The sequence below is a fragment of the Sinocyclocheilus anshuiensis genome, unplaced genomic scaffold (assembly GCF_001515605.1).
Source record: "Sinocyclocheilus anshuiensis isolate Anshui unplaced genomic scaffold, SAMN03320099.WGS_v1.1 scaffold775, whole genome shotgun sequence".
Classification (NCBI taxonomy): Eukaryota; Metazoa; Chordata; class Actinopteri; order Cypriniformes; family Cyprinidae; genus Sinocyclocheilus; species Sinocyclocheilus anshuiensis.
In genome coordinates, this window is record NW_015552614.1 from 1,379,357 (window position 1) to 1,394,150 (window position 14,794).

The 14,794-nt window shown below is 36.9% G+C and overlaps 1 protein-coding gene across 1 annotated transcript in view; it reads left to right on the plus strand.

Annotated features, from left to right (window-relative positions):
* LOC107665932 (short transient receptor potential channel 5-like) overlaps positions 1-14,794 on the plus strand; it is a 79,803-nt gene that overhangs the window by 27,410 nt on the left and 37,599 nt on the right. Inside the window, exon 3 of the mRNA XM_016456993.1 lies at positions 10,437-10,958. Coding sequence (XP_016312479.1) covers positions 10,437-10,958 — 522 coding nt within the window. The remainder of the gene's footprint in view (positions 1-10,436; positions 10,959-14,794) is intronic.

Below are 14,794 nucleotides of genomic sequence, written 5' to 3' on the forward strand. Positions count from 1 at the left end.
GCTGAGCTGAATGAGAGAGAGAGAGAGAGAGAGATGCAGAGCGTGTGCAGAGCAGGGCGACGCGAGGAACAGTATTGAGAACCGCTGCTTTAGAACATTGATTTTGATTTTGCGAATCCATTAGAATCGTTAGAAGACAGAATCGAGATTCATTTAAGAACAGATTTTTACGTGCACCTCTAGTTTTCTCTTCCTCTTCTCTAAAGCAGTGCAGCATCGCCTCGCCCCCTTTGCTGCCTTTTCCCGAGGGCGGGGTTTATCTTGGTTTGTGATGTCACAAACAACAGCAATAATGCTGAGGAAAAAAGAAAAACCCATAACTATGATCGTCTGTAAACTTTCGGACATTTAAAGCACTCTCAGATACTGAAAGTACTTTTGGTTTATCACTTGTAATTGTCTTTCCCCCATTTATTACTTTATATTTGCTTGTATATTTTGAAGCTATATTTATTTGGTTAAGTTCTTAACAATTGTTTTGATTTATTATTAATTTGTAATTATTTTAAAAAGTAGCCTGCTTATATAATTTTATAAAATGCACAAAATAAATTTGATATAATCGTGACGCATGGTGATATCGAATCGAATCTTTGACGTGATAATCGTAATCGAATCGAATCGAATCGAATCGTGAAACCGGTGACGATTCACACCCCTACTTTAAAGACAGACCTTTTGTGAGCCCTGAGGTTGTTAATCAATCATACATTCTTTTGTTGAATCCATTATTTCAACATATTTTTCAAAGAATCGTGTTTAAAGGGGTGGTTCACTGGGTTTTTTTCTAGGCTTGATTGTGTTTATGGGGTGCAGTCTAACACGTGTTAATGCTTCGTTTAAAAAAAAACGCATTATTTTTCACATAATTTACCTTTATTCCACACAGCTCTGTCCCTTCTCTGAGAAACGGGCTGATCTTTTCCTGTTTTTATGAAGCCCCGCCCTCATAAATAGGCGATGGGCTCTGATTGGTTAGCTAGCCTAGTGTGTTGTGATTGGCTAAACCGCCTCTAGTGTGTATCTAAACATCCCGTCCCTCACCTCAGCGGCATGTGCTCCGGTTGTATTGTAAACAACAGCATCGTTAATATCGCTTATCAGTTTGAGCCCGATTGAGAAGCAGAGGATATTATTGAAGAGGATCGTGCAGAACCTGTGCAAGCACGGCTTTTAATGGTAGGCCTATGTTTTACATTACACACTAACTAACGTTAAAAAAGTGAAATCGCAATGAACCACCCCTTTAACAATGGAATTCCTGGTGAAAAACTACATTTCCCATAATGCGGTGAAGAAAAATTCACTAATCAGACAGTCACGGCAAGCAAATCTGCTCTGCTAACCCCTCACGGTCTTCCTCTGAGGCCACACTTTCGTGACGTAAGGCCGCTTTGACTGTCGGATAGAAGTCGGTTGCTGCGGAGCTCGCCTCGTGTGGGCTCGGCAGATGTGTGCATCAAGGGCGCATAACGGCCGCAAAGGGGGCGCTTGCGAGCACCCTTCTGAAAGCTAAAATGACGAATGGGACACCCTACGGTCTCGTGGACTTAACGGACACGCGCACGCAGCAGCTATTGTAAGTCCAAAAGACTGCAAGTGCACATGAAGTGTGCCATTTGGGACAGGGCCAGTGAAGCACCGTGAATGATGTAGTTGAGTCTTGATAGACTCTCAAAATACTTCGATTTTACTTTTCTTTTTTTTTTGCAGTATATTTTAAAAAATGTATCGTTTTGATATACTGTATATAATCAACAACTTTAAATGAATAATATATTATTATTATTAATAATAATTTGTAAAAATAAATAAATCTGTTATTATTAAATATATTTTTCTCCATAGTTTTTAATCTGATAGATATCCGACTGGTTCTGAAAGCAAGTTGCTTAAACAGCTTAATGCAATAAATCATGAGTTTCAGATTAATTTGTATTTTTGACTGATTCTTTAAAAAGAAGAACTGATTAAAAAGAGTCATATTGTGAATCAGATGCATGTGAGGACAACACTAAAGAAATATTGTCTTTGCATTCTTTCATAAGCTCATAATTCTGCTAAAACATAATTTCTCTTGCTGTGGCAATGTACATTTGTTTGCAGAGCAGGAAATGCTTTCATGATGTGGTTCTTTAGTACAGTATTTCACTCACATCAGCGATAGAATGAACTTTGTGATTGTCAATGGCACTGAAAATCATTAAAATCATTTGATACAAGTAGTTATATACTGTATATATATCAAGCGTAGCGTTAGTTCTGGCAGGTCACGTTAGTCAAGCTCGCATCAGCTGACTCTCAGCTGATCCCCATCAACCTATGGGAATACGACACCTATCTAAGTATTCATATATAAGGTCCCGCAGTAGTATCAGCAGTTTTCGCATTGCTCAATAGCTAATTACCCTCCTCCATCCCCAACTCCTCCTCTGTCAGTCAGGATTCAGCCTTCTGATCCTCCTTTGAATCAGACTAATTCTAAAATGTGTACATAACATTATTGAACTTTAACGATATCTGCAATACATTTATGTTGGTTCTGTTCTGTTTACCCCGGGGGGGTTATCACTGCTCTCCCTGCTCTCATCCATGCTAGGCTGCATGGATGTGCAGGGAGTTCTTGCCCAGAACAGAACCATACCACCAATCCAAACTGTATGCTAATTGTCAATCATCTTTGACGATAGTGGTCCTGACAGAAATACATATATATAGAACCTATTCTGAATAACAAGTAGTTCTTGATTCCCAACTCTGTGCACCTGGTTAGGACACAGTACATATAGGCTAAATATAATGTTTGCATATGCATATTGACGGTGTCTTCCTACAAACGCAATGCCATATCAATGTTTGTGTGTATGCAGGTGGGAACTGTTAGTATTTGTGGTTGTACTCTATGTGTGTTTGGATGAGTGGGTGTTCCAAAGCTAATAGAAAAGATGAGATGGCAGAGATTTATCTTTCAGATTTGATTTTCACCTCACGTAGCACGACAAATCTTTATTGGATTGCATTAATCTTACCCTCATTCAAGGGTAAGATTAACCTGAAAAGCTTGCATTCCTGTATTCTCATCGATCGAGTTTTGTGGCATGCTTGGTTTGGTGGCCAGTGGAGGATGAAGGGGAATGGAACTTCAAGCGAGTTCTGCTAACATACAGTGAAAACGGGCATGTGACAGCGGTATTCACTGTGAACCGAGGTTCAATTTATACAGCGTGGTGCCAGAAGGAAGCCACTGCACACAAAAGCTGTCACTATGAATTTATCAGTGCTTGAGGTTATGAAAGGCCTTTTCTAAGGAGTAGAATCAATGATGCATATAGAATCACTCACATCTACAGGTGAATAGCTGATGTAAAGCTGAGCAGGAAATGCAGATTCTGCAGAAACTTATAAAAAAAATTTTTTTCAAATAATTCCATATACAGCAACTCTGTTACACTTCTCCTTCACTTAAAAATATAGTTATTTTGCTGAACTTGATTCAGCTGAGGAGAGTGGTTCCTTAATATTAAAGTAATTTGCAAACTCATGTAGACACACTCACACGTAGACACTTCAGTTCTCAACGTTCTCAAGTTAGTATGTGAACATTCAGATTTATACTCTTTTATTTATTTTATATTTATGCTGTCAAGTCCATATAATCTTGAGGTGAACAAGGTGCTCAACTCAAGTTCCACTATTCTCTATAAAACACCACTCTGATGTAAACTCTTTTGAGTCCCCTAATAACTGATCATTAAACACTAAACATTCTGCCCCTTATCTCATTTTGCACAAAACACATTAAATAAAGCTTAATTTCAACATTTATTCTCCCTGCCCAGTCCCATGCAAAGCTAGCTGGAAACTCTGCCCAGTTTCAGTAACGCAGTGTTACTGCCAATGAAAAACATTAATTCAAAGGATTATTGGATTGAGCAAAACTTCTGTTTTACTAATTTAGACAGATTGCATGGAGTAAAAATAAATTGTGACAGCATTTTCAAGAATTGTACTGAATTAGCATATTTTAATTATGTAAATTGAGCAAGCAGTTTGTGTGTGTGTGTGTGTTTAATGGAATATAATTTTTTGCATATTGTCAACCTAATGTCAAGCTATCCCTTTAAACTAAAAATTATTGGATGTTCAAAATGTCTCATCCTAATTTCATGTTTCAATAATAAGTCAACAATAGAAAGAAAGCTGTCTAGCTTGTCCAGTTATTTTTTGTGGTCTTTATGAGTTTTGGTAATACAAAAAGTGCTGCCGGCTTGGTTGCAAGTGTATTATGCACCGTGAGCAGTATTATTTACTATAAACATATTTCTGGTTTGTTTATACACACTGCACACTGGTGGTGGATGAGGAGATCCCCCCGTCACAATGTAAAACACTTTGAGTGCTTGGAAAAGCGCTATATAAATGTTAAAAAGAGGAGGAGTTAAAATAATTGTTTGTGGTTATCAACAGGATGCTATGAAAAAATTGTGATTCCAGTTTGTTCTAGATTTTACATTGTTCACATGTATGGAAGTAAACAATATTACAATTTTACATGGTTTATCATACACAAGTAAACAGAACTGTCCTTACAATCAAACATATTAATATAAAAATGAACTGCATAGGCCCATTAATATGCAAAAGTATGATGATGACAGGCTGAATAAAAACATTTATAAATGTTTCTGGGAAATACATCAATTTAGTCAACAAGTCAATACATCTGTTTATTTTGATATTTTAATTACGCATTATTATATAGTCTCCATTATATTGTTTGCATTTAACATTTGCACTGGGTAGATCAGTGTTTTCCAAATGGGGTTTGTGAACTCTTGGGGGTTTGTGAGTTGACGAAAATCTATTAATTAAATTGAATGTAAAATTTAAATAAATAAATGTGGCTGCACAATTAATCAAAATAAAATGAAAGGGGTGGTTGATTGCGATTTCACTTTTTTAACGTTAGTTAGTGTGTGTAATGTTGCTGTTTGAGCATAAACAATATCTGCAAAGTTACGAAGTTGAAAGTTCAATGCAAACAGAGATATCGTCTTTTAAAATTATGGCAGTTTAATGCCTAAAAAAAAACCGGCTCGTAGGGACTACAACGAGTTACTTCCCGGGTTCATGACGTCACAAATCCTGATAAACCCCACCCTCGGCAACACGCAATGAAGGGGGTGAGGCCATGCTGCACTGCTTTAGAGAAGAGGAAGAGAAAACTAGGGGTGCACGTAAAAATCTATTCATATATGAATCAAGATTCTGTCTTCTAATGATTCTAATGGATTCACAAGTTTCAAAATCAATGTTCTAAAGCAGCGTTTCTTAATACTGTTCCTCGCGTCCCCCTGCTCTGCACACGCTCTTTCTCTCTCTCTCTCTCTCTCTCTCTCTCTCTCTCTCTCATTCAGCTCAGCTCCAGCAATGAAGTGTGGAATAAAGGTAAATTATGTGAAAAATAATGTGTTTTTTAAAAAACGAAGTATGAACACATGTTACTGCACCCCATAAACACAATCAAACCTAGAACAAAACCAGTCAACCACCCCTTTAAATCATGTTAAAGCTGAGTGTGATTATTTACATTAACTTCTGTCAGGACCACTATCGTCAAAGATGATTGACAATTAGCATACAGTTTGGATTATCAAATCAAAGACTGCAATTTATTTTTAAATAAGTATACATTCTTTTGCGCTTAATACTGTAAATGCTATTTCTCACCAATCTCTGTGTGTGCACAGTTTAAAGTGCATTTTGGAACGCAATGTGCGCTAGGATCATTTACACATTTGCATAATTTCCAGCATTTCTGTGAATAGAATTTGGCATTTCACCAATATTTTGCCAAAATAAAAGCTTGAAGTTTTGAATGTTTGAAAGTGAAGAATTTAAGACATACATATTAGCATTGTAACTTGCAGTGTGATATAAAATAATTATTAGGCCTATAATTATCTTTTTAAAATTACTATTTTACAGGACAATTGTAATTTAAACAGTAATATATTTATATGTCTTCATTTTTGTAATTAGAGTCATAATAATACTAATAATAATAATAATACTAATAATAAGCCCTTTATACATGCAGTCCCATATATGAGTAATTTTAAAATAAAAACATTAAAACTAAAACATTAGGTAAAGAAAATTATATGTTAGATGTCATGTGACCATTAACCAACATCAGAGAACCATGAGCATGTGAATGTGATGCTAAATCATTGAAATGCTAACATAAAATCACAAGTAAATATTTTACATCTAAGGTGGTTAGAGTAAATATGTGGACAGATGAATTTTTTTGTAATTCTATTATTATTCTACAGCTTCACTGAGTCACGACGGGGCAATGATGATGTTTGTGCAGCTCCAGGTAGCTTTGTTGCTCCCTCTTGGATTAGACACACACTTTCATGAAGTGAAGTTTTACATCACTAATACTGTTCAGAAGAGAGGAACAGGGTTCCTATACTTTTGATGTTAGAGTGAACAAGCATTAGGGGAAATAAAGCCTGTGGCCAGGTTTGTTCTTTTGCTTCATTATTTGGTTTTCTAAAGTGAACTCTGGTGGTGCAGATACATCAAGTGAGATTGTTGCAGGAAGTGCCGTGGGGCCTAAATAGGAATCTAGCCCGTGTACCATGTGCCCGCTGTTCACAGAGCATGGGCTATTTTGCATTGCTATCACTATAGCAACCCTTGCAGCCACTTGGGAGTTCTGGGGGAGGACTGTTATACTAATGGACTGAAAATAAATCTCAAAATAAAATGCGTTTGCAAACCTCACTTACTCGCTGGCTTGTAACACCGACGTACCACAAATCATATTTCCATAATGTTATCATGGCAGATATGGCTGTCTTTATGATAGGATTGAGTATTTTGGTCATATATGGGCACTTTAAATAATAGTGTCATGCATACGATATGCTTTTAAGTGTGTTTGTGTGTTTACAGTACAGCTCTTGACTCCTAAATGGAGGTAAACAATCAGGATAAAAAGGAAAGGAATTACACAATGGTTCATGGTAAAGCATCTGAATGAGTGTGGATGCGATGAATGGGGAGAAAAGGTTCAAACGGGGTGAAAGACAGAAAGAAGGAGAGGTGAAAGAGAGGAAATGCTCTGACTGGCTTGTGGTTCATCTTTCTGACAAGGTTCATCTTCCTCTGTGGCACACAGCTGCAAGGACGGTGTGATATATATGCTGTTCTCCTCCATCATCACACGTTATTTTCTGTTCCCTCATGCAGTAATCAGACTTTCTCTTATGTTTCATCTTTCATGCTCTCGTGTAGCATCTGTGTTTGTGAGGGGAGGAGTGAAAGGCAGAGGAGGCGGGGCTTAGGACTTTCTCACATCATGTTCTGGTCTACGTTTTTAGTCAGTTCTCATTTCTGTCAAATGAACATTTCTTCTTTCATTTCTTCACTTCATTCATTTGCTTTGTCCCTGTCTCCATGCCTATTCTGTTCTCTGTTCTAATATAGCTGGAAAAAAAAGAAAAAAAAGAAAAGAAAGAAAATTCTCTCATTATCATCATCCGAATGTTGTTCCAAGCAATAACCAATTAATTACAACAAAATCTGTAGTGATAGCTTTAATTATGCTGAACCCTTAATTACAAAAAATGACTTGCAGTTCAGTAAGGGAGTCATTTGTGGACTCAGTAACGGCTGTGAACAATCCATTGAGTCTTATTCAAAGTGATAGGAGTGGGTCCGGGTCTGTTTCATGAATCTTTTTGTTCGACTCATTATAGAGAATGAGTTCATAATTTGTGTCATCATTTAGCAAATTTGAGAAAATAAGATTGGATGAAATGGCTGCACAAAAAACTAAACAAAAAAAAAACGTATTTTTAACTTAAATTAAAGGTAATGATGTGCAAAAATATGCAAACACATTGTAGGGGATATATGGATGGTAAGCGAAATAACTCAAAATATTCAACAAATAAATAAGTGAATTAACTATAAGCTTGTATTGCATAAAACCGTTAGTCTTCATAAGGATCCAATAGACATTACACACAAGGTGAAGGTGAATTTGTGCAGCACTGTTTTAGGGGCTGTAAGATACAATTTTTCCCCTTTTTTTTTTTTACTGAACTGACAGAGACTGGATGCAAAAATACAGTGCACTATTAGCAAGCAAACACTCTTCGTGAAATTGAGTCTCTCTGTTATTTGCCAGTTGCATCTTGCTTTAAATGCACCACTGCTAAAATACTGAAGTCAGTTGACCTCTGTAATCGTCTGCAGTTGTTGGACGACTATTCGTTTAATCAACCATCCTGCTCTACTACTCAGAGGAATGTGAAATTGTAATGTTAACGGTAAAAGTCTGTTATGATACAAACATAATAAATAATAATAATAATAATTACATTTATATAGCGCTTTTCTAAGCACTCAAAGTGCTTTACATTGTGACGGGGGGATCTCCTCTTCCACCACCAGTGTGCAGTATCCACCTGGATGATGCGACGGCAGCCATAGTGCACCAGAACGCCCACAACACACCAGCTTATTGGTGGAGAGGGGACAGAGTGATGAAGCCGATCATTATATGGGAATGATTAGGAGGCCATGATGGTCAGAGGGCAATGGGCAAATTTGGCCAGGATGCCAAGGTCACACCTCTACTCTTTTCGAAAGACATCCTGGTATTTTTAATGACCACAGAGAGTCAGGACCTTGGTTTAACGTCTCATCCAAAGAAGGACGGTGCTTTTTTGACTGTATAGTGTCCCCGTCACTATACTGGGGTGCTAGGACCCACACAGACCACAGGGTGAGCACCCCCTGCTGGATGAGAGCTGGAGAGTAATAGTTGCATGTTAATTGGTAAACAATTCCCTTAGTCTATGCAGCAAAAAACTTTAAGATCTAATGGGATATTTCATGTAATTTTACAGTAAAATACTGTTAAATGTACTGTTTTTTTAAAGTGAAAAAGAACAAATCACCTTTTAATTTACGGTGAAAAACTATAAATTGACATTTCCAGAATTCTCTGTCTGACGGCTCACATTTGATGAGTTTTCCTTGAAATAATTGTGTTTATTCTTATTTTTTTTCTGATCACTGTCCATTACGGCCTTATGTTACATTGCATGTGGTTAAATTAATGTTTATTGCATTATTTTATTGTCAAATGTGTTACCATACCGGTCTTTTGTATTTCTGTGTATGATACCATGCATCTTCTATACAACAGGGGCGGTTTCTCCATTAGGGCGATTGGGCGACGCACCACCTGGCGGGAAGTCGTATAAACGGGGATTTCCGAGGACGGGGTATGAGCGGAAAAAATGGCTAGCGGGCTTCTTCTTCTTCTGATGCAACCACAGTGTTACGCTAGCTTTCAATGTTTGTTCTGCCTCTAAATAGTCCAATCAGCGTTGAGTCACGTTTTGTGTAGTACCGCCCCTTTTTGGGCGATTTCTGTCAGACTGAGAATCGCCCCGAATGCTCTCATAGACTTCCATGCAAAGATCAGTTTTTTCGAACTGCAGGCACTGCAATGCAATCTCTATGAGTTCCGGGAGGGCTAGCACTAACGTGCTTTCGTCATCATGCGTAACCTTAACTTGTGCAAGGATTGGTGGGAACAGTGACATCCAATAATATTTAAAAACTATTTTGAATTTGAACAACAAGAAAAAATGAAAAACTACTTTAATATTTTTATCAAATGTGAAAAAATAAGAAAAAAAAACGAGAAAAAAAAACAGAGAGACGGGGACAGCTATGCCAACTCAAATTCAGTTGTCAGTTGAACTTGATCGACATCTTGGCGAACGTTACCTCAGCGCAGATGAATTCTATCGTGTCATTGAAAGAAATACCATTCAGTCGTATAATCATGCAAACATTTGCCCCCCCTGAGAGAATTAGCTGGAGCCGCCACTGCTATACATTAGTATTTACCGTGATGAACTTTGATTCTTCATGTGGTTTTCTCTTTACCACCTGTTTTTAATGTGGTTGTCAGTAAAAGTAAATGTCTGATTTTTGTAGTGTGTTACAAAAAAAAAATTGTGTACTGTATTAATGTTTCAGTTTTTTTTTTACTGTAAATTCAATCTGTAAAATGGTGCTACTATAATTTTTTTATGGGAAAGTTCTGGAAAAACAAAAAGGCCCTTTTCTCACTGACTAGCCAAAGTCTCAGTTTGTTTCCCATTTAATCTCATGGCTGGTACAGCAAACAGCTGGGATATTAGAGAGCTCATTTGTGGTTTTTCATTCCTACGAGGAGAGCTGATTACACACTCGTCTAGTCATCTGTATTCTACCGCTTTGCTGTGTAGTTTGTGTTTACATGCAGTGTGGGTTGGTGGATTGCCATGCTGATAGACTCTCAGCAGCTTGTGCAGGTGTTTTTCACACTTTCGTTCTTGTCCCCTCTTTCTCAGGTTCCATCATTAATGATGGACGCCCAGTTTTCAGAGTTCACACCTGACATCACTCCCATAATGCTCGCCGCCCACACAAACAACTATGAGATCATCAAACTCCTGGTCCAACGCAAGGTCACCATTCCTCGGCCGCACCAGATACGCTGTGATTGTGTGGAGTGTGTGTCCAGCTCTGAGGTGGACAGCTTGCGTCACTCCCGGTCCCGTCTCAACATCTATAAAGCACTCGCCAGCCCCTCTCTCATTGCCCTCTCCAGTGAGGATCCCATCTTAACCGCCTTCAGACTGGGCTGGGAACTGAAGGAGCTCAGTAAAGTGGAGAACGAGTTTCGACAAGAGTATGAGGAGCTTTCTCAGCAGTGTAAGCTCTTTGCAAAAGACCTGCTGGACCAGGCACGTAGCTCCCGTGAGCTGGAGACCATCCTCAATCACCGTGATGACCAGAGCGAGGAGCTGGACCCGCGAGAGTGCCGAGACTTGGCCAAACTCAAGCTGGCCATTAAATATCACCAGAAAGAGGTGAGGATGCTTCTAATAGCTACTTGAAAAACTGGTTGCTGGTCATTTCTACTCAGTATAACGTTGAACATACAATGAATTTGATGTGCATGAGATTCTGTAGCGTGATGCTTTTGGAGAAAGTTTGTATCACTGAGCATTTGGCTCTTTTTTTGCAGTTGTATCACAGATTTCCCTTCAATAATCTTGGACATACATTACTTCTGGTTGTTATGGCTTCAGCAAAGGCAGCAATGAAACCTTTATTTCATGATTATGATTGAATCTCAAGAAAACGTCCAAAAGTCTCGCCCCAAAACCAAAACAATAATAAGAAAAAAATAGTTAGCAAAATATAATGAAACCTTATTTATTTATTTATTTATTAAGTTTTTCCTTAATTCCCATAATACATTTTTGTTTTAATTAAAATCAGCATAAATAAAATAGATACAAAAATTCTACAGTGTAGTATAAATACTATTATTTCATTGATTTATTTTATATTAATACAGGCATTTATTTAAATTACAATTAACTTAAGTTGTTATGTATGAAATGTAATTTAAATAATGTATTATTTTTTCACATTACAGTAATGAGATTACTCATTGGGGATGTGCTGAATTATCATGAAAATAATGTCCACAATGTTAGTTTTTAATTTTAGTCGTCCAAAAGTGAAATTTAAATAAAAAAATATTTTTTTCTAATTTTGGGGTGAAATATGACATATTTTTGACAGGTTTTTTTGTGAGGTGTATCCAAATACACCATGAAAAGTACTTCTTGTACTTTATACATTTGTAATTTATACATTTTTGTGGTATAAATATGCAGTATCAATGCATCAAATTTGCTTCACCAACCCAAAATTTTGCTTGAGCAGTTAAAAAATGCTCAGTGTAGAAAACACTAGGGTGCAGAGAGGAAGTTTATGTTTGAATTTCTTTGTGTTGCAGAAGTCCAATCACTTTTTTTGCAGTTTAGTAATATTCTGCAGACCCTTGGTATGTTTAAGAATGTGTTGTTCTTTGCCTAAAGCAATAGACAAAGTGCCTTTCTAGCTTTCTCTCTGAACTTTCTGATCCAAAGGGGGATACAATGTGTGCTGGAGACCAGAGGCTTGATGAGGTTAGAAAGACAGGAGATAGAGACAGTGATAAAAAAGCTTTAGGCAGATGAAAGACAGTTGCTCTGTTCCAAAACCTTGTGAGTTGCCACATTGTGTACTGCCTATAGGCAGCTAGCTTCTAATTCAGCATCCAAATAGTCTGGGAAGTGATTTGAAACTAAACTATCAATGCTTCAAATAAATAGTACTTTGCAACTGAGGCTTGACATAAAAATGACTTCAAATGACATGATACTCTAATAAGCATATAAATACAACAAACAAATATTAGGTTAAATAATCCATTTTTAATTATACTGAACCATTTTATAGATAGTTTTCAAGTACTGAGTGAAATATACAGTTATTTACAGTATAATCTAAATTTCTGCCATCTGCCATCTTGGATTATTTTTGCACTGAACTTGTTGCAGTGCATTATGGAATTGCATTCTCCACAAAGATACATGATGCTACCTTTGAATTTGGCCAAAAGAAGGCAGCAAAATTAGATTTTAAAGACTAACCTTTTGGAACAGCGTTCATACACGCCTTAAAATGCCACTTCCGTAGGAAGATCACTAGGTTTTGGAAAAAAAGCAAGGGGAGTGATGTGCTAGAATGTGCTAGGTAGGTCGGGGGGTGGGGGTTATTTTCTGTAGCTGAACATATGCTGGTGTTTGTAGTGCTGTGTTTGAGAGAATCTTAAGTAGCTTATATATATATTTTACATCTAGCATTTGAATTGAATTTCTTTCAACATTTTGATTATTTTGCCTCTGCTGGTCATCATAATACGATAATTTAAAGTCAAATCAGTATCAGTGTCCAATTATGTGTTTCTTTTGGCCATTCTGTGTGTAATAAGTGGGATAATTGTCAGTTCATTTTGTCTTAATGACTGGTTTGCCGTATTACTGTTTACTGTTACTTGACATGCTCCTAAAACCTAAAACACCAACAAGCTCTATAGTTCAAAAGTTTTGGGTCAGGAAGATTTTTTTTTTTTTTTTAACAAATGTACTTATTTAAAATATATTAAATAGACATTTACATTGTTACAGAAAAAAATATATAGATTTAAAAAAATATTTTCAACATTCTATTCATCAAAAATCCTGAAGAATGTAGCAGCACAACTTAAGCATTGATAATAAGAATAAATGTTTCTTGAGCACCAAATCAGCCAATTAGAATGATTTCTGAAGGATCATGTGACACTGAAGACTGGAGTAATGAGGCTTAAAATGCAGCTTTGCATCACAGCAATAAAATATATTTTTAAATATATTAAAATACAAAGCGATTAATTTAATTTGTAATATATTTCACAATATTACTGTTTAAGCTTTATTTATTTTTTAATGAATGCAGCTTTTGTGAGCATACGATACTCACAAAAAGAGACATTAAAAAATCTTACTAATCCTAAACTTTTGAACGATAGTGTACAAGTTGCAACATGTACGTTATTCAGTAAACAAACCAGCATATGGGTTACAATGGGACTAAAGTCATAAAAAGAAACATGTTAATCTAATACTTATATTAAAAGGTTATAAAGGTTTTCAATCAAATAATATTGAAAGTATTGAAGTATCAGCCATTCGTCCAAAATAAGGATAAAAACATTTTGATGGTGCATGGGAAACCACCTTGAGTTACTTTCCTTGATTTACACACTTCCACGTACAGTAAATCAATTTTAAAACTGTCTTTGGCATTCCAGGGAGATTTCAGTGATCTTTTTCATTCTGAAACACAAACTGTTTCGTTGCAGAACTGACACATGTTCCAAACTGAGGATTTGAGAGCCTGGTGTCAATATGTCTCGTTTCTCTTCCTGTCAGTCAGAGGTGATACTGGCCCTGGCCTGCGAGACTGCTCCTCCAATTAGCTCTTATTGTTTTGTGTGCCTCAAGGAAAGCTGCTGTGAATACAGATCACAATGCTGTACGCATAAACACACAGTGAAGATGGTCAAGACAGATGTGGGGCTCTGAGCCAAGAGATGCTATACAATTGAAAAAGAGAGATGAAGACTATTATGAGCCCATTTAGTGCGCCATTATATTTGTAGTGATTAAAGTTTTATAGAATGAGATTAAATATTGAGAAAAGCTTACCTGCGTTATACTCAAGATTCCGTGCAGTAATTTGTCTTTATTTAATATTAAATGAGTCCGAGATGATGGTGTAATACTAACAGGGTTGAAAGGGCAAGGAGAGTGCAGAGAATCAAATACATTTGGAATAAAGCCACACAGGCTTGCTTGAAACTAGTGCTGGGCGGTATGACCCAAAATGTATATCACGGTATTTTTCAAAATTATACCGGTTTCACGGTACATGACAGTATTTTTTTTTTCATGCATGACCGGGTGTTAAAGGTGCAATAGGAGATCTTGGATCCTCGCTCTGTCTGCACAGCGTGCGTGAACGCGCTGATGACTATCCTGTCTGCACGAACTGGGTGCGCAGAGGTTTGCTAATACATACGTTGACATGCAGGTAGGAAAGCATATTAAAACGCTCAGACCGAGCATAACAAAAAATGTTTCTGAAGACAATCACCTATTGCACCTTTAACCATATTTTCTACTGATTGAGAAAGGAAATACTGCAGTATATTGACTTAGAATGCCCTATTTTACTGTCATGATGAGAGAATATTGTCAAAAAATACCACACTAAATAGTGACTAAACACGACCCCTTTTAATACATGTTAACCAGGAGTCACT